The following is a 26,914-nucleotide window of genomic DNA, read 5'->3' as shown; positions in this document are numbered from 1 at the left end:
TATTACATCTGTTGATCTGGGTTCAGGTCCATCTCTTCTGATATGTGGATTGCCTCACTCGCAGGATGCCATCTGCCTTTGATGCATACATTCGATGAACCACAGTCTTTTACCGACAATCAAGCCTAGAAAGAAGAGCCAGACAGCTTCCTGACATTATGCTAGGAACCTGTTCCAACTTATTCTATTCGTAGACTTGGCAAATTAAACATAGATCCCTTTATGAGTTTAATGCAGTAGTTTCAGAAGAGTGGTACATGCGTCATAAGGCATCCAGCATAGCTTTCTGATTTTCGGAGCCGCGCATCAGACCACGTATGCGGATCGAGCCGAAATATTGAAAAAGCCAAGAGTCATGTCATGCTCAGTGCATTGCGCACTATGTGCGTAGCAAGACATGGCCCCACTACCGTCCTGCGCCTTTGTTTCAATTGAGGCGACGCCGCTAGGTAAGGTACTCGAAGATCGGATACCCGTGGCGTACAAGGATCAGGGAAAGTGCCCTAATGAGCGTGCGGGGATGTATTTCTTCTTGTTTTACCCCTGCTTTCGTATCTGAGGATAGGACCAAACTGGATGGTGATTGGGATAGCAAAGGCACTAGCATAAAATCAGACCCTTTTACTTCAACTCCACTTTTATGCAGTTATGGAACCACCTGATTACTCCACCACAAACTCTTCCATGAATATGTTCCTGAGTAAATCAGTTGATTCCTTTAATCTGCTTAGCGTAGTGTCTGGAGCAAAAGGGGTGATGGTCAAGAACTGCCATGGCCCAGGCAAGTTATACAAAAGGATTTTGATCATGATACCGATTCTTGGTTTCATTGAATTATACGTTTTAACAAAAGAACCTCCTGTGATGCTTGTTGACCTACGCTAACTGAGCCTGCCATGCAGGGTTCTTCAGCCCAAACTCCTCGGTCAGACTCGGTGGTGAAGACACTTGTCCTCCATTGGGGTATAGCCCGGCAGCCGGCCTTCGCATAGGGCGGGCCCAAGGAAGGGGGATAATCCTTCAAAGCGGGTCATCTTCTTAGGATTCTTAATAGAATAAAAGATAAAAGGGTTACATCCGGCGCGTCCGGAACTGATTACTGTTTGATTATAGTGCCTAGAGTGCTGTATAATTTGAGGCCAGCCCTTGGCACGCGGGGAGACGGGGCGCCTAAGAGTGAGTTGGCCTTAGTGTTCCCGCGTCAGGTATGTATACTATGGGATAAATATTATAAGTGATCAGTTGGGGGAGCATGAAGGCAATACGTGATAGACCTTCTTCCTGAACTTACCGCCAAATTGTAGGATAGCAAAGGTCCAGGGATCTTTGCTTTAAGTGGTAATACCACCTGGAACAGATCGACTCTATCGGAACTTTGTCGGAGTATTTCAGAAATAAAGCAGGTCAGTGAGCTGGCGCTAGCAGTGTCTTGACCAGCGCGACGGCCCGAATCAAGCTAAAACCAGGGCCGCGCCTAAAACAAAAGTACCTGTAACAACATAGTTACAGCAAAACCTCGCTAACACAAGCCTCGACATGCCAAGTACCTCGATATGTTGGGTAATTCGATATTAGGTTCCGTCAACGCCATGGTGAGGCTCAGAATTGAGGGATATGCTGTCCCTCGCATGATAGGGAAGACCGACAAGAAAACCAATTCGTCTTTTCTTCCGTTGTCAACGATGAAAAAGCCAATTAGTACATACGGGATGACTTTACATTTGCTATCTACGAACTAAATCCTTCTGATCTAACAGAAATCCTAAGCCCCAGAATAAGCCAGACTTCTAAGTACTACCAGAGAAGATCACAGAAGTAGCAAAAGTCTGCTGGTCTGAGGTTGTCAAATACTGGTTATTTGCTATTCTAGTTTAGGCAGTTCCAGAGCGTGGTTTGGTCTTGCTCATTGGTCAGCGTTTTTGGAATGAGTGACGATCGACTGGGATATTGCGATATTCCTTGTCCCAGAATGAGTATTACTGCGGCTCTAGCAACGAATAGACATCCAGAAGACGCAAAACCAATCAAATGAAGAAGCGATACATGCGGAGAAGGCTGTAGTCGTGACTTGTCAGCTGTCAATTTCACAAGACCAAGTCATCCCAGCTATCTAAAATCCTGCTAATTCCAGAGGAGCCTACTTAGTTGGGTTTCGGTTGTCATTGGGTACACAATTGACCAATAAATAAATGATGTAAGGTCTGCTCAAATGATCTAAACATTCTCGCATCGTGCGGTAACATGGTTTAACTTGCCAGCAGTCAAACCACTCTGTTTCATCTACACCTTGTCGTGAGCGGACCTTCTGGAGCACGCATCATTCTTCATTTGTCCCGAACTTTCCCAGAAAGTGGAATCTCAACCCCTTGGTGACGCCGTTTTCGAAGTACTTTGGCTGATCTTATGATGATTATTGTGAGCAAGACTGACAGAATAATGCTGCAGATCATCGAGTAGCTTGTGTGGCCAGTAAAGCGGGAGTTTGGTGGGTGCGCAAAGGAACCCTGAAAAATGATCTGTTCTTGAGTTTCTGGGTGTGATTTGTCCCTTCCATCGCTTAAAAGTGCTTTGCCTTTCCCATTCTCAATGGGGTCCTCGACACCTTGCGCCGGTGGTCCATATATTGGCTGATCTCCTAGCTTGTAGTGCTCATCTTGTCCGCGAAGCCATCGTTCGTAGTCGGTTTCCGGTCTAGGGAATTTCTTTGGCTTTGCTGAGGCCATTTGCTTTGAAAATCGGTCCTCGTCTGAAAGACTAGTAGTTAGTGCAGTGATGGGCGTGTGGGAAGAGTGTTGGTTCTTACCCTCGACAACAAACAATTTTCGTGGATTCCTAGATCTACTATAATCTCTCGCCGGGCCTCAGTACGGGATGTATTTGTAGTTGGAGGTGTGGTCTTTTACTATCCTGGGAGCTGAGCTAGCCAACAATATACAGAAACCCCCTTTCCTGAGAGGTCCAGATCCCTGTACGTTATGACGCCGGACGCAACCGAACAAGTTCCGTCATTCATAACTCCCATTTCTTCCTAGGCTATAAAGATACAGCACTGAGGTGAGAACCCAAGGCTCGATTGAGCGTTACCCGCAAGTGGCAGTTGCTGAAACCGAGTACAGGTTCGGAATGACGGTGTTTTCAGCAGTTTTCTTTCCAACAATTTTTGGCCAGGGCGCAGCCCTTGAAATTGAGTGGATCGCGAAGATCACCAGCAGAATTACTGGTGAGGCATTTTGTGTCATTGGATTTGTTTCACCGAGGCATAATCTCGTTGGTTGTCCGGGTTATCTAAATGCACACATGACGCAGCACAACGGGCTCTGGGCATTATTTAATGTGAAAATAGATACCAGGTCAGCCTAGCAATAGTCAGCACTCCAAGCCTCTCCTTTAGTGAGCTGGCAGGTATCACAGTGACCACACTAGAGCCCGCAGATAGATGAAGATCCGGTTAGATTGGCTTCATCTCTCACCCTTGCAGCTAGTCCCAACATGGATCAGCAACCATACATAGCCGTCAGCATCACTGTACATAGGCATCTTGGACCCACGGAGAATTTCACCCTTCTAGGCCACAAGAAAGCAGAGTTTCCACAACGGAACGCTCACCAGAAGTTGTGATCTCCGGCCTGACGGATAAAGAACGAACTGCTTTGCACCGAGACAACGGCTGACTGGGACCTCGCCCGCCAATTAGCCATACTGAAAAACTGGTCTTGTCCAGCCTATGGTCGCGTTCGGGCTATATAGGCATCGCGTCCGGGCTACAGGCAAGTCTGCAGGCAATACAATGAAGAGCTTTCGTGCCGTCAGATACCGCACTGGTGGACAGCAGACAGCAGACAGCGGACAGCGGACAGCGGACAGCGGACAGCCTAGTCTATATGCAAGGCGCGCACAACGCTGTACATAGCTCTGTATATCATTTCGTGGGAGGTGCCAGGATGCAGCCTTGCCGTGCTGTGCGCATTAGATGCAACCAAACGCGTGACTGCTGCCAGATCTACTAAACTGGCATACATGGCTGTGCCGAGAACATCTCTCTGACTTGGGCGGAACACATCAGCTCCACCATTGGTATTTTCGTTTGTGACACTTCAAAATGGGTTAATCCCCCGACAACACGTTCCGTTTGCGTACACTGTACACAGACATGGAACCCGCGGGCTGGCTGTTGGGATCCTGGGCCTCGCTGGTCTATTCAATTTCTGTTTGGAGGCTGTCGAGCGATTCGACTTTTGGAGGAATTTTGGGACCATTCACGCTTCCTGAACAATTATTTAGAGGCCAAAAAATGATAAGGCCAATAGGATATTCTTTGAGCAAGCCCTTGATCTATTTTATTGGTGCAAGAGGTAAGTCATGGGAGACATTCACTTTGGACTGCTGGCATGTATGTTGGCGGATATTGAGAAGGTCAGCTGCACATCGGCAAGTCGGCACATCGTCTTACATTGACATATATATCAGGCCAGATCGGATGTTGTTGGAATTTAATGTAGTCAATAGTATATGTCAGGACAAGCCAAATTCATATCTTTCAGCAGGCCCGGGCATTTTCATATGGCTACACACCAGAACAACATTTTTGCTCGAATCCTATCCATGCAAGCCCTCTGGCGCAGGAACATTTTCAGGTACTTTGAAAATAAAACCTAGCAAAGGATTCTCCGAGGCCGCGCCATCCACGCTCTGCTCTCCTTCGATCGCTTTTCAGCAGCGTCATATCAGCTTCATGTATATTATGGCGCCAATTTATTGCAGCCCTCGGATATTGGGACTCTTGCCTCGGGCGACGATTGTGTCTCCGAAGCCAGGTGATTGCTTAGAAGATCCGAGTATAGTTCTGGCCCTTGCACTGTGTTGCAACGTGAAACAACAGGGTTCATAATTTTGCCTCATGCAGGACTTCGAACTTTTGGCTTCGATAGTGGATTCTTTGGAGATCATCCAGGGTCTAGAATCCTGATCAACAGGCGATCAACAGGCGAGAACGCTCTCGAGCCTCGGAGACTGTAGCCGAAGCATTAGTCGTTGGTAGGGACTTCCGCAGGATACCAGAACTGGCTTCGTCACTTATGATTTGCCGAGGTGCATCTTGTCCACTCTAAAAAAATGCCATGTAGAGCCACCGGCAACTACAAAATTTCATGCACTGAGCCTCGCTGATATATTCCAATACATCACACGAGGGGTACGCGCGTCCAGAAGAACCTATCACTGTTATTTGGTCGGGACTTCTGCCTCCGCATTCGTAGCATTGTCAGAGGAGACACAGGATCTTCGCTGAAATGCTCGTATTATTCTATTATCACATAGCTAGCCTTGAAAGTATTATAAAATAGTCGTACATTGCCTATCGAAGTAGGACAAAGACCACAAAAGGTATATATGGACACAATATCGTGTACGATTCAAAGTCTGGCAGGAATCGTGCACCACAGCCAGATGTCATTTGGAGCTCCCATCCTCCTTACAGAGCAAGGGCGACAGCCAGGACACCAGCAGCACCGGCAAAGCTGACAGCCACGGCGCCGGTGGCAGCAGCGTTGTGAGACGAGGTCGAGCTCGGGGTCGAGGTCGAAGAAGCACCAGAGCCCGAGGCAGTGTTCTTGGTGGAGGAAGAAGTTCCTGAAGGGGACGAAGTGACGGCGGCAGTGGCAGTGGCAGTAGCACCAGTGGTGGTAGCACCAGTAGCGGTAGCAGCAGAGCTACCGGTGAGGGTGGGGGTAGCACTAGCACCGGCGATCTCCTCCATGGCAGCGGAAGAAGCCCAGGCCTTGATGTCGTCGGGCAGGCTGGAGTACCAGTCAGGGATGTGTCCTTGCTCGATCTCGTTGACGATGCTGGAAGCCGCGGTAGGATTGGCAAAAGCCGCAATAACAGAGGGTGGAATAGCGGTCATCAGCTCGTTGAGGACGGAGCTGGGAATGGAGCCGAGCAGATCGTTGATATCATCGCCGGACTGAGGGGCAGGGGCCGGATTAGCCACTGCCAGAGCGGCGAAAAGGAAAGTAGCGAGCGCCTTGAATTGCATGGTGGCAATATAGATAGATAGCGAGCGAGCGAATGGATGGAATGAACGACGGTAGAGACACAGGAACTCTTCGAATACAACAGCACAGTGGAGAGATTCTCTGCTTTATTTATTTATTTCTGGGGAACAAGCTGGGCTGAATTTGATCGATCTATCTTCGTCTGCATTGCCCCTTTTCTGAACTTTATCCACCCCGTTTGAGCCTCGTTCTCGTCCAATCCTCCAATAGGGTGGGACTTGTCGCAGTCTAGACCCTGTGCGGGCAGGGCTAAACCGCCGTTTCCCCACGCTATCGATACCGCTAATATCTAAACTACTGCTGCGGCCCAATGAAAGGCGGGAGATTGCGGTTTCATTTAGCTAACTAAAGGATGAAGGAATGGACAGGATTGGTCATGTCTGAGAAAAACTGGGTACTGGTGAAACTATGCACGATCTCATTTTTTCCAGGAATAGGTGATCCTTCAAACATCCGCCTGCAAACTTCAAGCAGTGGATAGACGTCCTCTTATGGCTAATGGGCCCCGACATCATCGTTATCCTTGAGACAGACATCCAGCAATCGGTGGAATGCTTCTAGAACCTCTGGTAGAACTGAGAGATAATATACAAGATTTTTTGAAACTATCCAGACCGTAAACAGTCGTTACAGGTCATAATTTTCTGCGTATATCCGTCGTATATACAGCTAGTAGACATATCTGAAAGTCTTATTCTCCCTATCCGTCAACCCGGCCCACTTGGTCTCATCTTGCGCCTGATCCTCCTGGCCTTCTGCAGCACGGTCCCTGCGCTTGTTCTCCCACACATAGTACAAGAAGAGGACGAACGAGAGGACTGCCGCAGCAGCCTGCGTCGCCAGCACTGCGATCTTAGCAGGGTGATATCCAGGCGCATCACGTGCCTGGAACGTTTGAGGGCCAATGATGTTTCCGACCGAGAAGGAGCCGGCGACGAGCGCACTGGCAAACGCGCGCTTGGTATGGCCCGCGCAGTTGGCCGCCGTCCATTGGTAGAGAATGGGAAGGGTGGCGACCACGGCGTTCACGAGGTAGATGCCAATGAGGACGCCTGCTTTGTTGTGCTTGGGGAGGAAGGAGAGCAGACCGCCGCCGAGGATGCCGGGCAGGGTGGAGGCGATGAGCCAGGCCCAGCGGTGGGAGACTCGGCGGATCCCGAAGCCAACCAAGAGGGTGAAGAAGATGCTGACAATGCCGGAGGGCATATTTAGCAGGGCCGCGTGGGGCCCGGAAAAGCCGAATCCGGCAATCAAAGTGGCCGAGTAAGAGGTCACCACTCCACTGGAGACGGAGATCTGGTGGTAGCGTGTCAGCAATCGCAAAAATGCACTATAACCGGAATAGCGAACATACCAGCATGGTGATGACGGTGATGAACCACAGCTGAACGTCGCGTACAGCCTCCCAAATTTGTTTTACGCTAAAGTCACTGCTCCACACACCGGTCTGGTTGACGCTGACGTGATTCAAAAGAGCAACCTTCTCGCGGTCGGTCAACCACTTTGCCTTCATCGGCGCGTCGGGCAAGAAGATGAAGGTGAGTGCGCCAGTAAGAGATGTAACAAGCCCGAGAACGAGGAACATGACGCGCCAGCCTTGGAAAGACGGATTGTGCACATGTTGGAAGCCAAAGGAGATAAGACCACCCAGGATCTGTGCCACACCCAGACCGACATACCACAGCGTGAATCGCGGCGCAGCTTCGCTCTTGGTGTAGTACTGACTGCTCAGCAGCATCAGAGAAGGACCGATCGTGGCTTCGAAGATGCCGAGGAAGATACGTGCGACCAAGAGAGTACGATAGTCACGGACGCCGGCACCAGCAGCAGCTGCAACACCCCAGAGGAAGACATTTGCTCCTAGCCATTTGGCCGGGGGCGTCTTTTGCAGGAGAATTACTAGAGAACATCACCGGTATCAGTGGGATGCCGGGGTTACTGAATGGATGAGACATACCGAGCGGAGCCTCCGCGATTAAGTAGGCAATGAAGAACCAAGTCGCCGCATTGGAGAAATCATTGCCAACCAACTTGAGGTCTTTCCTTATCCCCATCACAGCAGCATACTGCCAGCATCATCAGAGAAAAAAAGCCTTTGTGCGAAGAGGAGGGAGTGGCGTACATTGAGCATCACCTTGTCGAGAAACTGCAGGACATAGCAGCAAAACATAAAGGGGATAATGCGAAAGTCGATCTTGCGTCGCAGGGCCGCAAGATCAACAGTCGCCTCATCCTGGACATTGGCATGTTCATCCAGATAATTCAAGGCATCATCACGTCGTCCATGGACAGGATGGGTGTCTATATTTGGTCTTTTCTCGGCCATTCTGGTGACAGAAAGACGACGGAGAAAAGAAAAAAAGAAAGAAAAAGAAAAAACAAAGGATGAAAAAAGGAAAAAGGAAAAAGGAAAAGGGAAAAAGCAACACGTCAGATAGGTGTGAAACGTGAAGCGGAGGGTAGTACAAGGGATGAAGGGGAGGGACGCAAGTCACAATGCTGATCAGCTACCTGAAGTACGCAAGGTACGTAGTACTGAAGATGATCCCGACTTTAAATGGACGGTTGGGGGCCAAGGGACGGGTGGGGATGAAGGATGCAACAGTATTATCATTTTTCTCGCAGGTTTTACTTTGACGAGACTGTAGTATCATCTCGAACGTGCAGATGGCCCGATCCAGTTAAACACGGGCGATAGTATGCAGAAGAATGCACCTTTTGCCCAGGGTCCCCGGTCTAGCGCTACAAGCATACATGTACTCAGAAACTCTAGATACTCATGGCGCAAGACTAGAAGGGCCGCTTCTACTGCTGTGAAGATATTCATCTAACCATCTCGGGTCTTGTCCGCCGAAACAAATTAATTTTCCCGGAAGGCCAATCCTGCAGGAAAAACCTGGACTGTGCGGTAATCAAATTAATAGAGCCTAGGGACTATGTTCCAACTGATGCTGAGCGGACTCCTAATAAACCTCCCATCATGCATGATTATACAAAACAATGCGATAGGTGACTGCTGATCTTATTATTTCCTCGCCCAAGATCTTCTTTATGTGACGGTCAATATGGGCTGGGTACACAATGCTTCCCCAGAGATCGACGCCCAGTCCAGGTATCCCCTCATTCTGGGGGTTTGCATTACCCTGACGGTCTTGATGGTCATCACCGTTTGTCTGCGACTCTTCGTGCGTATCAAACTTGGGAGATTCGGCGCTGCCGACTACGTGATGGTGTTTGGAATGATATTCAGTATCGTCTACAATGCTCTTTGTATATCTCGTAAGTCCATCATCGATTCTCTATGAGCCATACTCACAACAGCAGAAAGCCGATATGGACTGGGACTACCACTGGCGTTGCGGCCAAAGGCGGACCTCAGAACATACACAAAGGTACCTGACTCGTCCGCTCCATGCTCGATTCGATCTTTCTGACTAGGCAATGCAGCTCAACTACGCCGGTCGGCCCTTCTACCAACTCGGAATCGCCGGTTTCAAAGCCGCGCTGTGTATCAACTACCTTCATCTGCTCGCGAAAACCTCCAAGCGTTTCTACCGAATGTTGATATGGGTGGTGATCATACTGTCGACCTTGGGACATGTGGCTGGCACATTGGTTCTGCTTGTGAACTGCAAGCCAGTAGGTGACTATTGTTCCTCACACCATCAAGAGCTGTGCTAAGCAGATTCGACTCAATAGGTAGAGCGGTCCTGGAATCCGACCATTTCCGGTAAATGCCTTCCGGTAGGACCAACCTTCTACGGTCTTGCGGCCTTTACGATCGTCTGTGATGTCGTCGTCATCTTCCTGCCGATTCCATTGTTACTGCAGTTGAACGTGAAACCAGCACAGAAGGCGGGCGTGGCATGCTTGTTCCTGCTCGGACTGTTCACTACCCTCTGCTCCATTCTACGTCTAACTCAGATTCATCGCGTGGTGGCTGTGGATGGGGATTCTACCATGTTAGTCCTCTGGGGCACAATCGAATTCAATGTCGGGGTGAGCTTGTCCAGAAATTTGAAAGATAGAACATGATCTAACAGAGTTCCAGAATATCGTCACCTCTCTTCCATTCCTCACGCCCGTTCTCAAGATGTTTGTGCGCGACTTTCGCTCCCGCAGTGCCAGCGAATTTCGCAAGAACACCGGTTACTCCTTGCAATCCTATTCCAAAAACCGACACTCGCAATTGAAATCGGAACACTCCAAGGAGCCAGTCCCCGTTCAGCGAACGCCCAGCGAGGAGCTAATCCTCGACACTGACGATTCCATTGCTCGAGCGAACGCCGAGATCCACGTCACGGTCGAGTATCGTGTCTCACACGAGAATGATAAATGATCCGTGGGGCGGTTCCCGGGTATACTTGACCATTCCTTTACTCTTCCTTTTGTTTCCAAGTGTTTGTGAGGATGCCATCCTGGCGGACAAATAGTTTGACAGATCAATGCCATGTTCAGTCCCACTAGGATGATTTCGCCAACATGCCCGAGAATATAGCTGATTGATCTTCGACTGGACTACCAGAGTAAGCAGCGTCCTAGCTTGAGCTCCGCCGTCGAACCGAGATTTTCACTTTCTGCGGGTGTCGGGCGGGACTCGGATAACTGCCAATTCAGCCTATTTGTCAAAGAAGATACGAGGTTTCATTCAAGCGGGGACTGGATATCAAATAGATATTAACCGAGGAGATCGCGTCATAGATATTGCTGGTCATTAAGTTTTAAAGTGACAGGGATCAACAGCCAAGGTTCGCCGGCGACTTCCTGGCGTCACTCTAACGACACCACTAAGCCCGCAGTGATACGGGGTGGAACCAACCAAGCCCATTGACCGAGCCATATTATTAATTCATTTGAGGTGTCGAATTCGAGTGTCTGAAGAATTCCTTATCCCAACCAATCCCGCTATGGATCCATGCCGCCATGCATCCTTCAAACGCTACGCAGCCAGTACTTCTACACAGGTGCGACTCGATTTGAAATCTCGCATACAAGGTACTAAGGACAGGGGCTTCTGGTGATTGCCTGGCGTTCAAAGGACCATCGGTGGAATTCAGCCACCCACTCAGCCAGCCGTAACAGGGGCTGTGTAAATGCCTGAATGGTCCAATTATCGGCCGCTCACCCGCCACGCCACTTGTCCTTTGAGTCAAAGGTTCCTTAGGCTGACAGTTATTCTTCCGGCCTAATATCCTATTCTCTCTGGGTACTTACCAGAGCCAAATTTAATAGCCCACCGCCAAGTAAACAGCATGTCCCATCTCCCCATTCTCATCATCGGTGCAGGGATCAGCGGTCTGACCCTGGCCCAGTATCTGCACAAGTCGGGGGTTCCATTCCTCATCTTTGAGCGGGATTCCTCGATCGATATCCGTAGCGGGGGATGGGGTCTGACGCTGCACTGGGGACTGCCGATCCTGCGGGAGATGCTGCCCGAGCATATCGTCGCACGGTTACCCGAATGCTCAGTGAACAAGGAAGCTTCCGAGAGTGGCGATGTCGGTCGGTTCCCGTTCTTCGACCTCAGCTCCGGATCGGCGCTGTTTGAGGTCCCCGCTGCGGAGAGACTGCGGGTGAATAGGGGGAGATTGAGGGAGTTGTTGACGACCGGGATTGATATCAAGGTCTGCCTTTGACGTCTGTAGTTCTCTAAAAACTAATGCAAGTAGTGGTCCAAAACCGTCGTCGACCTCACATCGACAGAGGAGACCGTTACCGCGTACTTTGAAGACGGTACGTCCTACACCGGTAGTCTTCTCGTCGCCTGTGATGGCGCCAATTCTCGCATCCGTAAACTGGCATACCCCGACTCATATCAAATGAATCCGCTCCCCGTCCAGCTTCTTGGAGTGACAGTCCGTTATTCGCCCAAGCAAGCCGCCCGTTTCCGGGCTATGGATCCTTATATCTTCCAGGGAGCTCATCCGGATTCGAACATCTTCCTATTCTTCAGCTGTATGCATGTCTTCTACCTTTGATTCTTACCACTAATACTCTACAGTCCTCGACACCCCGAACAATTTTGACGACAGCACAGATGGCTACGTTTGTCAGATCATCGTCTCATGGGCCGACAATAAAAACATTCCACTCCCGCCCGATAATGCTGGACGGATTGCGTTGATGAAAGAGCTGACAGCCAACTGGGTCGAACCGTTCCGGTCGCTCGTCCACAATCTTCCCGATGATTCAGAGGCACGCTCGATCCGCATCCAGGACTGGATCTTCGCCCCAGGAAAGAGTCTTCACCCGCGCGTGGTGGTGATGGGCGATTCAGCGCATACTATGACCATGTGTAAGATATGACGCTACATCTAGGATGATTACGCTAACATGAGAATCAAGTCCGTGGCGAAGGTGCCAATAATGCCATCGCAGATGTTCGTGACCTCGTCCAGCGAATCGATTTCGCCTCGTCGGAGTACGTCCTGTACCCCCATCGTCTGAAACTGAGAAATTCTGATTGTGTATAGTTCGCTGTCATCCGATTGCCTTTGTCGCTCTATCCAAGAATACGAGAACGATGTTTTTAGGCGGGCAGAAGTGAGTGTCCTAAACTCACGACAGGCCTGCCTCGATGCCCACGATTACCCGAGGATCCTGAATGGAAGCCCGCTCGTGGCGAAGAGAGTGCTAGATTAGGAACCACTGGTATCTACGAGGGATATGAAGCTTCGTTCGATCTCGTTGTTTTCATGCTCTTGAGAACTAGCGATCGATGGTGGATTATCAACAGACCGAGGATATCTGTCCCCGAGCTATAATCTAGCATAGCGTTCTGTCAGGATTTGTGCTGCGAATGAAGTACATAATGAGGCATGAGAACTTGTAATAATATACAAGTTTCAACACTTCAGCAATAAGATCGGTGGCTGAGGCCATTAATCTTGTATAGGCGACCTAATCAATTCTAAATGATTGACGAATAATCTAAGTTCCTAGTCAGATCAGTGACTCGGCATCCCTCTGGACCTCTTCGTTAAAGTCATGGGTCCCAAGGAGGCCGAGTCCTACAAGTGAGCTATCAACATGACCGCAATGTGGGCACACCCAGATTATCCCTCGCAAAAGCTCGAAACTTGCCACTTAACCGGGTTTTCTGTTTCTTTCTAGCACCTTTCTGCCTTTCGCAAAAGTCTAACATGACAGCGACGCAAGTACTTCGCAACATTGAGCAGGTTAGCATTCTCACCGTCCTCCATCGCCATCGGCCCATCCCAGTGAGTCGCGTACCCTTCCATAGAAATTCAACATTATTAATTTCAGTGCTCCAAACCAAGGAAAACAGGTCTATAAACAAAGAGACACATCTTAGATCACGAGATAGCCGCCAAATAAAACGTGGCGTTGCACTAAACTTTCCGCATATACTTTCTTTGTTATCCTTAAGACAATGAGACCTCGAGGCAGTGCGCGACGACTTTTCTCTGAACACATGAAACGACATTCATCTGCGACTTATTTTCTTTCTCGATGCTACGATACTCGAGTTATCTATCATCTTCGTGGTCGTGTTGCTGCTAATCCAGTCCAGAGCGGCACGGGCAACAGCGATGGCGATAACCAATTCTACTCCATCTTCGACGGCTCCTCACTCGACGCATACCGTCAAGGTAGGCCCAAAAGAGAACCCACATCAGTATTTGCCGCACAGCATCACGGCCGCTGTCGGCGATGTGATCGTCTTCGAGTTCTACCCGCGCAACCATTCCGTCGTCAAGGCAGACTTTATGGCACCGTGTGTGCCTGCTGCGGATGAAATCTTCTACTCGGGCCAGGTCAATACCTTTAACGAGAATAGCGATGGGCAGCTGGAAGGAGAGGTTAGTGTTATCGCCTATTTCGATATCAACAGCTAACGGTTTAGCCTCCTACATGGTCACTAGTCGTGAATGATACCGAGGTATGCCTAGCTATAAGAGCTGGAATCAGTTGACTAACAGGAATTACAGCCCACGTTCTTCTACTGTACGGCAGTCGACTCCTGTCTCGTCAATGGAATGGTGGGAGTAATTAACCCGGTAGGTATGTGCCCACGACTAATGACCCATGCTCATGGCGGTAGAACGAAACGATGACCTGGGAAGCACAATTCGCCCAAGCAAGACGATACCCCTATATGCTCATCCCGGGACAATCACCTCCCGCCGAAGGAACAGGCTACTCATCCTCAGCTGCCGGCACCCACAACAAGAGCTCTTTCAGCGGTGGCGCCATAGCCGGTACCGTGGTTGCCGGGCTTGCCTTTGTTGGCATCCTCCTCGTCCTTGTGATCATGCTGTGTCGGAACAGGTATAAACAGGGGCCATCTTCACAGGTCGGGCGGATGGAGCGGACAGCTCACTGCGCTCTATTTAGTAGTCGAAGGGAGGGAAAGAGTAAGCAGGGATTCACTGCGTCCTCTTCAGTGGGAGGCCATGGTACATTCTCTTCGAGCTCGGACGCTTCGCCGCCTGCTGTCTCGCCTCCTCTGCGAAATGGATATTGGAACTGGGAGACTGCAACGAAGCAGCCACTGCCGCAGGAAGACATTCGTCAGCCGAGCGAGTTGGAGGCGACGGGTGTTGTGGGTGGCAAGCCAGGAGGGATGTACTACGGCTGGAGGTGATCTCCCTAGTTCTTCACATAGATTGCCGTCTGGTATTCTCCACCTGTTTCTGGCGTCTTTGTATGCTACCATTGCGAATTTTTCAGCCTTGGATGAAGCCCCCCAATCACGATTGGTATTGACTCAGTAGGTGCAACATTTTCTTCATTATGAATATAAATACTATACATAATTTTCATTACCATTTTCGTCGTTTGAGACTTTTTTATGGAATCTCATCATAGATTCTGTCACCGGCTTTGGGTGGCTCCAAGAAATCCTTTGGAATCTGAGCCGGCAGCTGATTCTTCTCGGCATACTGGCGGATAGCTTCGAAGTTTTTGCACTGGTGCTCTGTGTTGAAGTCCACATACGCCTCTGGGCGATCTGGATGGATCCAGACTTGACCGAGGACTCCGGTATCAATGGTGCACATGAGTTGCTGTCGTATGATGTCCAGACAGTGGGCTAAGGGACCTGTCAGTTTTGACCAGGCCAGGAACTGCGATGTGGAGTACTTACAAACATGTCGTCGGACGATAAAATCGTCGTTCTTGAAAGCTCCTTGGCCGAGCTTGTGGTAGTAATCGTAGTTGTAGTAGAGCGTTTGGCGCAGTAGATTCTCCCCAGGTCAGTATTCGCCTTGATCTCTGGGAGAATGACATACTAGACAATGTAAATGATGGAAGCCCTCTACGTTCGCCGGATAGCCTCCTCCATACTTCTGGTTGATTTTGACCTGGTCTTGCGCAAGTCCAGATTTTTCGGCATCTTCGGCCGGGACTCGCAGACTCCTATCTGCTCATGGTTAGTATCTTGTTTATCTCAGCAGAATATGTCTTACAATTTACACCCAATGCCTCCCATGCCGCATCGACCTCCGGACTGGCACCTTGACGGTAAATGTTCTCTTTGAGCAGCGAACCATTAAACCGCTGAGGTTGAAATGTTATGTCGACGTTTGAGGTAACAGGCGCTGTTCTTGTTAACTTTCAAAAAATCACTCATCCCTGACAACGAGGACGTACAATAATGAGAAACATGACGAGTACAGACCCTATCGAGGTCTTGTAGTTGTTGTCCGAAGAAGAGTCCAACCAAGCAGGAAACGACCGCTGTCGCGACATAGAGCAAGGCCTTGAGCCATCGTCCATGCGATCTAGTTCGAGGCTTTTCGTCATGACTCCAATTCTGGGCTTCTTCATTGTTGAGTAGGCCATAGTTGGCATCGATACCGTTATCTGAGTCGGAGCGCGCCATATTGTCCTTGGGATACGTAGGAGTTGGCCATCAGCACAAAAGCTCAGATCAAAGAAGATATAATCCGAACAAGCAAATGCGACCGAGGGAATCTTGACCGCAACAACAGTCGGATGGGTGGCAGTGTGACTATTTCCAAGCAAGTACCGTGCATGTCTCAGCCCCCACCAATGGCGGATTGTGGAGTACCAGGCCCCCGCGCGGATGCAACCTGGGATTTGATGAGTTGTAAGACACGGGCTGCCCGGCTGGCAGATCCCTTTCGGCTCTGTGACCGAACAACGCTTGGCGGTCTCTTTGTCTCACTAGATGGGTATATTAATAGTGACCCCATGATGTAATAAACGGATCGACGAGGCTTGGCTTGCAGACAAACCGTCACGAGTGTGCGGAGAGCAACCAATCTCGACTCAGCGGAGAACCCAAAAGCTGCAAGCTTGAGACATGCAGATGCCCATTCCGGCTGTTCGTGTACTGAGCTTTTGGTCTCCCGGGTGATGGTCATGGGTTCCCAGTGGGAATCGGAGTTGGTGAATATAGATAGAAACTGGTCAGATTGACTTTGCAGTTCCATGGCTGAACGTACAATGGACGAACTGCTCAGGGGGCTATTGTTTGCATTATCTGTTGCGACAAAGGCTTGTACAATGTAACACAGCAGTCGATGTAGCTTCCTGCATCGTATCCTGCCGTATCCTTGATTGGAACACCATGACGAGCTTCTCACCAGGCCATCCCAGACCGCTGCAGTCATCAGAGACTTGACCAATAAGCGTTGATCCGCGACTTGGATACCGGGGAGTCATTTGCTACTCTCGGGCATAAGTGCGAGCTACAGCAAGGAAATAGGAACTGTGCACTGTCTATAAAGCCTGCTACCCTTGTCTGCCCTGAAGACTTTCTTCATTCCCTGCCACAGAGCAAACTCTTTCCCTTCATCCTAAACTTTCATCATCCAGCACAATGCATCTACTTAGCAAAACTGCTGTCCTCCTCCTGGCTCTGAGCGTCAGCGCCAGACCCATCGAGGAGGCTCGCGCCGAGACAACAACGGCGCCCGCCGGTTATGGAGACTATAAGGACTATGGCTCCTACGGCAAGTACGGTGACTACGGCCATTACAGGCGCGGCGAGGAACCCACCACTACATGCACAAGCACCGAAACAGAAACTCCTGTTCCAGGATACAACAACTACGGTGATTACGGAAACTATGGCAAATATGGGGACTACGGTCACTACAAGCGTGACGAAGCGCCCACCACCACTACCACCACCACCGAGACTACGACTCCTACTCCCACTCCCGGCGGCTATGGTGACTATGGAGACTACGGAAACTACGGCAAGTATGGGGACTATGGTCACTACAAGCGCGACGATGAGCCCACCACCACTACTACCACCACCACCACCACCCCCACCGAGACCTCCACTCCCACTCCCGGCGGCTATGGTGACTATGGTGACTATGGTGACTACGGCAACTATGGCAATTACGGCACCTACGAGCACTACTAGAGGGTCGAATGTAAGTTCTCTTGCTGTGATTGGAAATCGCCTATCCTGATGAATTGCAGTTTCAGAAACGCTCTGAGGAATGATTCCCGACGGGGAAAATCTATGTGGCATATCGGGCAAAGCTCTACGCAAACTGTGTTGATGATGATAATCATGTTACACACTCCTTAAATCTTGATGTCTTGTCTAGATGAATCATAATATACGAAATGTCTCAAACGCTCATTATAACCGGCGCTTCCACTATGTAAACTGTAAGGAATAGGGAACACCCTTGCATAGCAATGTGCATCTATGACTGGTAGAGGTAAAAGCGAATGTGCTGCCCTCCCTCAACAGACCACGAGAAAGGATCGATATTATCCATTCGCGGAAACTAAATCTCCTGGAAATAAAAGATGATAGTAGTTTCTATGAATACGCCCATCGACAGATGAGCGCCTTCAGCAGGAGGATGGAGGCCGTGTGGTTAATGGCTCATGAGACTACTGCAATAATGCTCCTTGCATATATATGCAGTGAGCCACAATGGTGTAACCTACTTGAATGCACGGCTGTACTCAACTCATTTCGGATGCACCTATCCTGTTGCCGACGCCAGGCTCAGACTCAGCCTTGGTTGCAGGTCAGCTATGGCACGGGCACAAAAGATGCCAATTTAGTGCATGACGGTGCATTTGAGACCTCATACTCATTCGTTTGGCATTTAAGACTGAAAGTATAGGGACAATAGAAACTAGTCACCTTAGTTCAGGGATCCCACGAAGGGCAGTCCGCAATTCATGGCTATTTTGCGGTCATACAAAGAGTCAAAGCACTTGGCTGTCTTTTAGACCTGCTTGTCTTTAAGTTTGGCTGTAGAAAGCTTGACCAAGCCTAAGTAATGATCTACAGGAGTTTATTTGGACGATAGTGTCTGGCATCATGACATTGTTGTTACTACGGTTAATTACCGATTTCAACCAGCAGCGTATAAAGACAATATCAGAATGGGATGCTGGCTCGTGTCGCTCACTTTCCACAACTAGTTGCTGCCTGGTCATCAGTAAGCATAGCGAAATGTCGGTGCCAAATCTCCCATATACTCCAACCCCTCGTCTGACAAAGCCTGCAAGTCAATTGTCCCATTCGCAATGGCCCGATCACGGTTCTTGTTGTCGTGCAAAGCTGCCAATAAGTAGATGCTGGCCATCGCGGCGGAGAAACAGAGGAAGGACAGACTGATGATGTACCCGTCATGGTAGCGAGGGGCGTCTTTGGTGAGGAAGGAGTAGGTGGAAATAATCCCGCCGACTGCGGAGATTAGCATGAACCTGGCCTATTAAGTGGAGGACGTACTATTTCCAAGCCCAATCTGCCATGCTGTCCCTACGCTTCGTCGACGATGACCACCCAGGTTCATCGAGAACCAGCAGATCAGCACGGGCATGGCACTGAAGCAGCCACACGTGACGAGAAACAAAGCACCGTATTGAACGGTATGATGGTCATGGACGTTGAGGAGGACGCCGAATCCGGCCATGGCGATGAGCATCGGGATGATAGCGAAGATAAACCGGTGGCGCAATTTGTCAGACAAAAAGGCGATGAGCATGGAGATGCAAAACGCCGCGGCCCATGGCGGGATGGAGTAGAGCTGTGTTTCGATGGCTGAAAAGTCAGTTGAATCTAACCGATAGGAGACATGATCATACCGTCATGGCCGTAGGTTTTGATGATCGAAGGAGAAAAATAGGCATACCCTGCTGTCGTCAGTATCTCACTAAGAGAAGAGTGTACACTCGTACCATAAGCTGTGACGCCCAGTCCAAGATACATCGGTCCGCCGATAAAAACCTTGTCTGCTCTGCGTTAGCGACTATCCATCATGGAGAGGAAAGCATGCTTGCAATCTTTGAAAACAGCCAGAACATCGCGCCACCCAATGCTCGCATGTCTGGCAGCGTTACCCACATCATCCACCAGCTTGGAAAGTATGAAGTCTCTCTCCTCCTCACTGAGCCATTTTACATCCTCAGGAAATCCTGGGACGGTGAAGAAACAGGTCATTGCAACGAGGCAGGTGATCACGCCCTCGATGATAAACACCCAGCGCCAGCCGCCATAGCCTCGCACCCCGTCCATTTTCCCGATTCCGCTCGCAAGCAACCCGCCAAATGCACCGGCGATAGTTGATGAGTTGAAGAAGAAGCTGAATCGCTTCTGAGCTTCGCTGCGCTTGTACCACATTCCAATAAGGTAGAAAGCTTTACTGATTAGCAGGTTTCAGGCACAGGAGAAGGTGCTCTAACATCCAGGAGACAAGCCCGCCTCGAACATGCCGAGGAACCAGCGAGTCGTCATTAATCCACCCCAGTTTGACACGAGGCCTTGACAGACTGTGACCAGACCAAAGCCGAACATGATTAATGGCACTGAATCTATAGTCAATATGTTATTCCTTTTGTGGATGTGAACAAGGCATACACCACACATGCGGCTTCAATTTCTTCAGCAGGATATTCGACGGAATTTCAAAGATGATATAAGGCACGAAGAAGATGGTCAATGCAGTGTTGTATTTCGTGCCTGTCTGAATGTGCAAGTCTTCCTTCAAACCCAAAACTGCCGCATTGCCGATGTTAATACTGCAAGGTTGGTGAGCACCAGTTATCGCGACTTGGGAACTTGACCCTACCGATCGAGGAATGCCAGCAGAAACATGACAAACAAGCTTGGAAGGACATGCCAATCGATCTTGGCCATCAACTTTCGCTCGTTGATGGTTTTTTGACGGACGGAACGATCCTCCGTCGCCATTCGAGGCAGATTTTTGTCTGATTCAGGTATTAGCCTTCTGGAACCTGGTGCCATCGGCCATGCGACTAACTTGGTACTTCCATAGCTGACACGCCATAACTGGCAATGATCTATGAGTTCTAAAATCACTTGGGGTGATTTGGAAAAATAGCATGTGCTTTGTTTCCTGACATCACCGACGTCAGGGGGTTTGATGATTCATCCTGGGGGGAATGTCAACCATTCTGGCCGGTTGCGGTCAAACTGAACTCTCTATAACTCTAATTTAACTAATTAGATGGCTAGATTCCTATTATGACTTAATCTATTAGTTATTTCTAATTCATAAGGTTCTACAGCCTTATTGCTAGTTTTGCATTTATTTTTAAATATATAGGTCTGCATGCTAATCAAAGAATCAGACCTCCATCCCTGTCCATTCTGTATCTTTGCCATTACCATATAATTATAGTTAGGTCTAGGGCAGATTGGACCGACAGTGGCGTCCCGAAATCTTAATGTTAAAGAGCCTCGCAGTGTCCTCCCCAATCCCCATGCAGCGTTAAAGGTCCCTACGCCATGTCTTGGCTTTACATCGGGTTGTGACAACGGCAAAGCAAAAGTCCAGAGCCAAAAGTAAAAGCCGCGGTCCATTGGTAAGGATTGCCGATATATAGTCTTTCCGCTTCTTGCCCCGCCCCCGCATATATCCGTGCGGACTACTGCTTACTCCGTAGACCCCGTATAGATGAGTGTTTTGGTCAGCAGTGCTGCAAGTCTAGTCACATCGCGTGTACTAGAACATCGGAATTGCTCCGCGTGAGTGGAGAATCTAGAGCGGCCATCACCGACGATGTTCTTGGCCATATTTACAAAAGGCGCCAACTCGTATCTACGATGGTCAGGACGTGTGAAAATTTTTCGTACCCGTGAGCATTGATCAGGCGCCAATCTCCTCAATGACCGATCAAAAATCATTTCGCGATCATGTTGGAGATCCCGAGACCAAGAAGGGGGTCGCCGATGAAGAGGTTGCTTTGGACGAGGAGACATTGAAGCTCGACCGCCAGACTCTGCTCAGGCTGGACCTCTTGCTTATGCCCATGACCCTGATGCTATACCTGCTGGCTTGGTTAGATCGTGCAAATGTGGGCAACGCACGAGTGGTAAGTCATCTACCAATATGACGTTGACGCAGACTGCTGCTAAAGAGGACCATAGGCTGGTTTGGAAAAGGACCTCCATTTGACCGATTTGCAGTACAAAACAGGTACGTTTTGTTGCCCATCCCTCATTGCCTAATACTGACTGGACAGTCATTACCATCACTTATGTTCCCTATGTCCTGTCTGAGCTTCCCTTCAACCTCCTGCTGAAGATCATCGGCCCCCGTATCTCCTGCCCACTCTATGCACACTCTGGGGGGTCGTGACAACTCTCCAGTCTCAAGTACACAACTATTCCGGCTTCCTCGCATGTCGATTCTTCCTTGGCTTGCTAGAAGGAGGCCTCTTTCCCGGCATTGTCCTCTTCTTGTCCAACTTCTACCGCCGCCACGAACTCCAGGTGCGCATCGCCCTCTTTTTCTCCGCTGCTTCCCTGAGCGGCGCCTTCTCGGGCCTCCTAGCCGCAGCCATCCAGCAGATGAGCGGTATCCACGGTATGAAGGGCTGGCAGTGGATCTTCCTGCTTGAGGGCTTATTCACCGTCTGCTTCGGTATTTTCTCGTTCCTCGTGCTGCCCAACGGACCAGAGAAAGTCGTCACTTTTCGCCCGGAACACTCGCAGCGCTGCATCGCGCGTCTGCAGCAAGACAGCAACAACTTCGAAACTGAATCCAAAGTCACATTCAAGGGTGTCATTTCCGTCCTGAAGGATCTCCACGTCTGGATCGCCTGTCTGATCCTTTTCTGCAACGGGGCATGCCTCTTCGGACTCGCATACTTCTCGCCATCCATCGTCCAGGCGCTGGGATACAGCCCTACAAAAACGCAGCTGATGACCGTCCCGCCGTACGCCTGCGGGTTCATCGTGACGATGCTGACAGCATACCTTTCCGATCGCCGACAGCAGCGCGGCGCCGGGGCGTTCGTCACGAGCGGCATTGCGCTGATTGGCGCCGCGCTGGCCATCAATGGACGCAGCGTGGGCATCCGCTACGCTGCGCTCATGCTTCTCGTCACGGGTGTGTACGCCTGCGCGCCTTGTCTGATTAGCTGGGTTCCGAATAACACGGCTGGCCACCTGCGGCGTGCGACTGCTGTGGCGATGGCGTTCATCGCGACGAATATGGGCGGCATCATGAGTACGTGGATCTATCCCAAGGAGTCGGCGCCGTACTTCAACCTTGGAATTCGCTTCAATCTGGCGTTGCTGGTGATTGCGATGGTGCTTGCTGTGGTTCAGGTGCTCTTGTTGCGATTTTTGAATCGGAGGAAGGAGAGGGACCCCTTGAGACTGCTGCAGGGCCTGGAGAATCTGCCGTATGAGGAGCAGTTTGCCAAGCTAGGGGATAGACACCCGAGATATAAGTATACTTACTAGTACGCTAAGGCCCGTAATCTCTGGTATATAAGACTAGCGTACCCCTGGAGAATACCCTGGGTGTAGTGTAGCCAGACGCTGCAGCCAGGTATCTAGGTCACAGGGGGCTTTACTGGTACTTGAAAAAGAGCCTGGGTGTATTGCGAATGCTGTCTTGAAACTTCAACTAAGAGAGGTTTTTTTAGCCGCCCAGCAAATGGCTTTGGGCCACGTTCTCCCATGGTTGGTGTGGCAGGGGTATTTCAGCTCCACGACGATCTTACTAGATTAGAGTGGGGTTTGAATTCTCGCCGTCAGAAAAATGTCGTCGGTTATATTCATGGTTAATTCAGATACGCGTTGTATCCTGGATTATCGGACAGCTGCACGCTGATTTTGGGCCGTCAATTCGCATTTGGTCATCAGACATGCCTCCACTCAAGGCCTTGGAGTCCCACGATCTATATGCCTTTCTCATCAAACTTGTTTTGCGACGGCATTATAGGTAAAAATATAACCTCTTAATTCGGAAATCGCTAATAATCACAAAGGAAAGAAGAACCCAGGAACAGAATCACGACCACCATCACTGCGAAAACAGAATAGAGCACAAAATCGTCCAGAGACTAAACTTCACCGGGCCGGAGCACCTTCTCTCTGCTCGTCTGCGTTGACTTCACATTCGTTGCGGTTCCTTCGGCAAAGCTACCGTCCTCGCAGGTGGACCACTCGTCGGGCCTCAACCAGTACTGATCGTGAGAGGCCTGTCCTTTGATCTTACCCTGAAAATCAAGAGGGTCAATGAAGGTCTCCCATGGATCCCGGCGATCGCTCCACCCAGGTCCAATACGCTCTGTGTAGCCATCGGTGTCCAGATAGCGTGTCTTATTCCGAGGCAAAAAGCGACCGGGATGGAGCAGGTTCAACCAGAAAGTGAAGATCAACATAGGACCCAGTTCAAAGGCAAACAGATACCATTCATTGCTGAGAATGGGGCCACAATTCTCTGTGCAGCCGATGTTGCCAAACATCTCGAATGACTCCACGGCGCGGAAGATGCAGCGAAGCAGGACAAAGGTGGAAGTGCCGTATAGTGTCATGCAGAGAGTTTTCACGTTGCGAGGTACTGTTCCGGCTTTGGCAGCTCGGGTATGGATCATCGCGACAACGGCGATTACCAGGCATTCAACGACGGCTTGAAGGATCAGGCCAACGGCAATAAGAACACCACCACTCTTGTATTGCGCCGTATCATCTCCTGCTGCTGCATATTTGGCTGCACCTGCCACAGTAATACCTTCAACCGCAGCACCGGCGTACACGAAAACGATAAGTACGCGGTCGGGGTGGAACACGGCGTGCATAGGAAGATAGTTCATCAGTCGACCGACGATATTATATGCGGCAGCGGAGTAAACGGGAGGCGCAAGATAGATAAAAACGGCTTGTGCGATGTAGAGATTTATATTTCCGGGGTGATAGCTGCTGAAGCATCGCAGGATCCAGCCTACCGTGAAGAGTAAACCGCCCCAGAATGCCCAGAATGTCACTCTCCAGAAGCGGTAGCGGCTTTCGACAGGTCAGTGTATAGTTAAATAAGGATTCAATAGCATGTTCGAAGCTTACAAGTTCTGCCAGATATGTGCCACCAAGCTAAGACATACGACGCCTGCAAAGACCGCAGGCAGCACATGGCTGGGGTCGTATTTGTAGTAGCTGACCACTTTGTCGTCTGAACTCATTTTGGGAACTGTGTATTGTTGTTGAATAGCACTTCATGGTTCAGAATGGAATCCTCCTACTTTAAATACTATTCATCTTCGTGTCCACAACATAATAAAGTAAGCTACTTTTAAGGCGAAGCGCTACATAGATCCCAGACGAGAAACGACTACCCACTCTGCGCCTCAGGAATCTGCAAACCAAGCCACATAGACCCATCCAACTGAAAACCCTCCAACCCTTGATCTCCATAGCTTCCAGAAAGGTGATATTCTGATAAGCTAGCCACGGGGGAAGGGTGAATTGGCCTGTCCACATACATCAGCATCAACCAATCAGCATCCGCAGTCTCACCTTGGGCGGCGGCACATACAGCCTAATTCGGTTAGACCCAACGCTTGAGCCCTCTGCGATGACGACGCCGATGGCTGTGCCATCAGCCCTGGCATCTTCAAATAACCCCAGCGCCAGAGTTTTGAGCGTTCCGTCGGACTCAAAATGGACATACCCGGGTCATATTGCCTCATAACTTTCAAACCTCGTTCCTGGAAATCTCTCAAGGCCTGCACGTTACGCCGGCAACTAGAAACGTCGGTTCGCTGTTACCCCACACTACGTGCTCTCAGGGTCTCCCGGGCCCACTAGTGAGATAAAATATGCCTGGTATTCCATCGGGCAAGGCTTGCGAAGCATGCCGAAAGCAGAAGAAAAAGGTATGTGTATGCAGTTTCTCATAGTCTAGAGTTCTGAGGAATTGATCCCGGTGGGAATAGTGCGACGAGAAACAGCCAACCTGCGGACGATGTCTGCGCTTGAAGATACCATGCGTGGGCTCTGGCCAACAAAGGTTTAAATTCCAAGAAGAAAAGCGTTTCACCGAGCAAGTTCGACAAGAACATAACAGCGTCGCTTTATCTACAGCCAGTAAATCTAATATCTCATCATCTAATGGCACGCCCTTACCTCCTAGCGGCGGCCAATTCCTGTTCATCCACGCCAAACCAAGCAATAGCACCACCCGATTGGCAGAAGCCTTCACTCAAGCCATTAAACGCTCCACTGATATCCGCTACAACCTCGAGTGGAGCTTTGGCATATTTCTCGAAGAAGTCCCTCGCCGAATAGGCACTAACGATGCACTGGACCGCGCCGTCGACGCGGTTACTAGCGCGCATACGGACTTTTGCAACCGCCAGCCCGGATCAGTGCAGGCGTTGACCAAGTACTCGGCTGCACTACGCACTCTACGGGTTTACTTGGATGATCCAGTTCATGCACAGGAAACCAACACAATAGCCGCAGTAATGATCCTCCTTATCTGTCAGACGATACTGGGGCAGACCACCACCCAGCAATGGTCTGGACATTGTGAAGGCGCGACACAAATTCTCAAAGCTCGGAAGAACTTTGGACCCCGCAATGAGTTCGAAGCAAAGATTTACATGTCCCTACGGGGAAGTGTTGTAAGTTCTTCAGTCCATAATCCCCCCTGAGGCTGTCTGTTCAGACTCCATACTTTGCCTGGGATCTATGCTAATGACGTCATAGCTATTCGAGGGCCTCTTCAACCATCGGATCCAACTCAGCGAAGAAGAATGGGATTCTCTCATCGTGAATGAATACGACAGGCGTAATCCCGAAGGCCGCCTACTGCAAACTCTCTCCCGAGCCCCAGGTTTAATGCGCCGTGCCAGAATCTTTCTCCGAACAGCATCCGACCCAACAGGCGTCCAAGATGAACTCTGGACACTCTACCAAGCCTGCAAGCTCGACCTAGACAAACTCAAACAAGGAAGTATCCACAAAGATCTCTCTATCGCCGAAGCCCTACCCCGAGGATCCCATCGCGCATGGCTAGAACGCCTCCTAACCGTACACTACGACCGTATATACGGCATCGGTCTGGTGATAACCTTATTCTTCAACTGCATGCTACAAGCACTTGGGACACATAGTGACGCGGTACAAGCCGATGCGTACTATTTCACCGAGGAGATTCTCATGTTGGCTGAGATATCGGAGGATCTTCGGCCAATGGGGTCGGGGTATCTGATTATTTGTCTTACGACAGCGTGGGCAGCGAGCAGAGATATTGAGCAGAGAGGGAGGGTTCTGACGTGGCTGTGTGATTACCAGAAGGATTTTAATAATTGGCAATTCAGTCGTTGGCAGCAGGATCTGAAGTGGACGGCGGAGCATTTGTGTTTGGGGGATCCGTTGGGGTTGCATCAAGATGTGGATTATTCGGGTTATCTGGTTCGTTAAGAGACATAGACGGGCTGTTTTATTGTACATACTTGGTTCGGATATACACAGAGAGATGGATTCTCATGTTGGACTACCTTTTGTATGCACTGAGATGATAAGCTCTATTATGGGTTCGTTCTTTACACTCGTTTGGGCCGTCAGGCATGGATAGGCCTCCTGACCTTTAAAGGGGAAATGCAATGTACTTATTAGGAGGCCGGAG

General features: G+C 49.9%; 11 protein-coding genes across 11 annotated transcripts; 6 read left to right on the top strand and 5 right to left on the bottom strand.

Annotated features, from left to right (window-relative positions):
* Positions 1-5,470: 5,470 nt before the first annotated feature.
* On the bottom strand, positions 5,471-6,034 carry Aud_005301 (uncharacterized protein; the record flags this gene model as incomplete). Its single annotated transcript, XM_043290230.1, has 1 exon — positions 5,471-6,034. The coding sequence occupies one exon, from the start codon at positions 6,032-6,034 to the stop codon at positions 5,471-5,473; it is 564 nt and encodes a 187-aa protein (XP_043146165.1).
* Positions 6,035-6,722: 688 nt separating this feature from the next.
* Aud_005300 (putative MFS transporter) lies at positions 6,723-8,379 on the bottom strand (the record flags this gene model as incomplete). The annotated part of the gene is made up of 4 exons (XM_043290229.1): positions 6,723-7,349; positions 7,408-7,952; positions 8,011-8,119; positions 8,176-8,379. 4 exons carry the CDS (start codon positions 8,377-8,379, stop codon positions 6,723-6,725), a joined length of 1,485 nt encoding a protein of 494 aa, XP_043146164.1.
* Positions 8,380-9,118: 739 nt separating this feature from the next.
* Positions 9,119-10,392, top strand: Aud_005299 (uncharacterized protein; the record flags this gene model as incomplete). The annotated part of the gene is made up of 5 exons (XM_043290228.1): positions 9,119-9,332; positions 9,378-9,445; positions 9,501-9,692; positions 9,753-10,052; positions 10,105-10,392. The coding sequence occupies 5 exons, from the start codon at positions 9,119-9,121 to the stop codon at positions 10,390-10,392; spliced, it is 1,062 nt and encodes a 353-aa protein (XP_043146163.1).
* A 913-nt stretch (positions 10,393-11,305) lies between these two features.
* Aud_005298 (FAD-dependent oxidoreductase) lies at positions 11,306-12,695 on the top strand (the record flags this gene model as incomplete). Its single annotated transcript, XM_043290227.1, has 5 exons — positions 11,306-11,677; positions 11,723-12,008; positions 12,055-12,348; positions 12,399-12,474; positions 12,527-12,695. The coding sequence occupies 5 exons, from the start codon at positions 11,306-11,308 to the stop codon at positions 12,693-12,695; spliced, it is 1,197 nt and encodes a 398-aa protein (XP_043146162.1).
* A 911-nt stretch (positions 12,696-13,606) lies between these two features.
* Aud_005297 (cupredoxin domain-containing protein) lies at positions 13,607-14,661 on the top strand (the record flags this gene model as incomplete). Its single annotated transcript, XM_043290226.1, has 4 exons — positions 13,607-13,876; positions 13,921-13,956; positions 14,006-14,074; positions 14,119-14,661. The coding sequence occupies 4 exons, from the start codon at positions 13,607-13,609 to the stop codon at positions 14,659-14,661; spliced, it is 918 nt and encodes a 305-aa protein (XP_043146161.1).
* A 205-nt stretch (positions 14,662-14,866) lies between these two features.
* Aud_005296 (oxidase ustYa family protein) lies at positions 14,867-15,900 on the bottom strand (the record flags this gene model as incomplete). The annotated part of the gene is made up of 5 exons (XM_043290225.1): positions 14,867-15,108; positions 15,163-15,262; positions 15,308-15,438; positions 15,485-15,616; positions 15,669-15,900. 5 exons carry the CDS (start codon positions 15,898-15,900, stop codon positions 14,867-14,869), a joined length of 837 nt encoding a protein of 278 aa, XP_043146160.1.
* Positions 15,901-16,863: 963 nt separating this feature from the next.
* Aud_005295 (uncharacterized protein) lies at positions 16,864-17,421 on the top strand (the record flags this gene model as incomplete). The annotated part of the gene is made up of 1 exon (XM_043290224.1): positions 16,864-17,421. The coding sequence occupies one exon, from the start codon at positions 16,864-16,866 to the stop codon at positions 17,419-17,421; it is 558 nt and encodes a 185-aa protein (XP_043146159.1).
* A 1,042-nt stretch (positions 17,422-18,463) lies between these two features.
* Positions 18,464-20,220, bottom strand: Aud_005294 (uncharacterized protein; the record flags this gene model as incomplete). The annotated part of the gene is made up of 7 exons (XM_043290223.1): positions 18,464-18,714; positions 18,760-19,071; positions 19,116-19,262; positions 19,371-19,667; positions 19,713-19,835; positions 19,888-20,048; positions 20,099-20,220. 7 exons carry the CDS (start codon positions 20,218-20,220, stop codon positions 18,464-18,466), a joined length of 1,413 nt encoding a protein of 470 aa, XP_043146158.1.
* Positions 20,221-21,158: 938 nt separating this feature from the next.
* Positions 21,159-22,743, top strand: Aud_005293 (putative MFS transporter; the record flags this gene model as incomplete). The annotated part of the gene is made up of 4 exons (XM_043290222.1): positions 21,159-21,365; positions 21,421-21,469; positions 21,516-21,590; positions 21,650-22,743. 4 exons carry the CDS (start codon positions 21,159-21,161, stop codon positions 22,741-22,743), a joined length of 1,425 nt encoding a protein of 474 aa, XP_043146157.1.
* Positions 22,744-23,348: 605 nt separating this feature from the next.
* Aud_005292 (uncharacterized protein) lies at positions 23,349-24,464 on the bottom strand (the record flags this gene model as incomplete). The annotated part of the gene is made up of 2 exons (XM_043290221.1): positions 23,349-24,291; positions 24,349-24,464. 2 exons carry the CDS (start codon positions 24,462-24,464, stop codon positions 23,349-23,351), a joined length of 1,059 nt encoding a protein of 352 aa, XP_043146156.1.
* A 636-nt stretch (positions 24,465-25,100) lies between these two features.
* Positions 25,101-26,709, top strand: Aud_005291 (uncharacterized protein; the record flags this gene model as incomplete). Its single annotated transcript, XM_043290220.1, has 3 exons — positions 25,101-25,157; positions 25,218-25,907; positions 25,993-26,709. The coding sequence occupies 3 exons, from the start codon at positions 25,101-25,103 to the stop codon at positions 26,707-26,709; spliced, it is 1,464 nt and encodes a 487-aa protein (XP_043146155.1).
* Between the last annotated feature and the right edge of the window lie 205 nt (positions 26,710-26,914).

The sequence above is a fragment of the Aspergillus udagawae genome (genome assembly GCF_001078395.1).
Source record: "Aspergillus udagawae IFM 46973 DNA, scaffold_3, whole genome shotgun sequence".
NCBI lineage: Eukaryota > Fungi > Ascomycota > Eurotiomycetes > Eurotiales > Aspergillaceae > Aspergillus > Aspergillus udagawae.
This window is presented reverse-complemented; position numbering and strand designations above follow the sequence as displayed.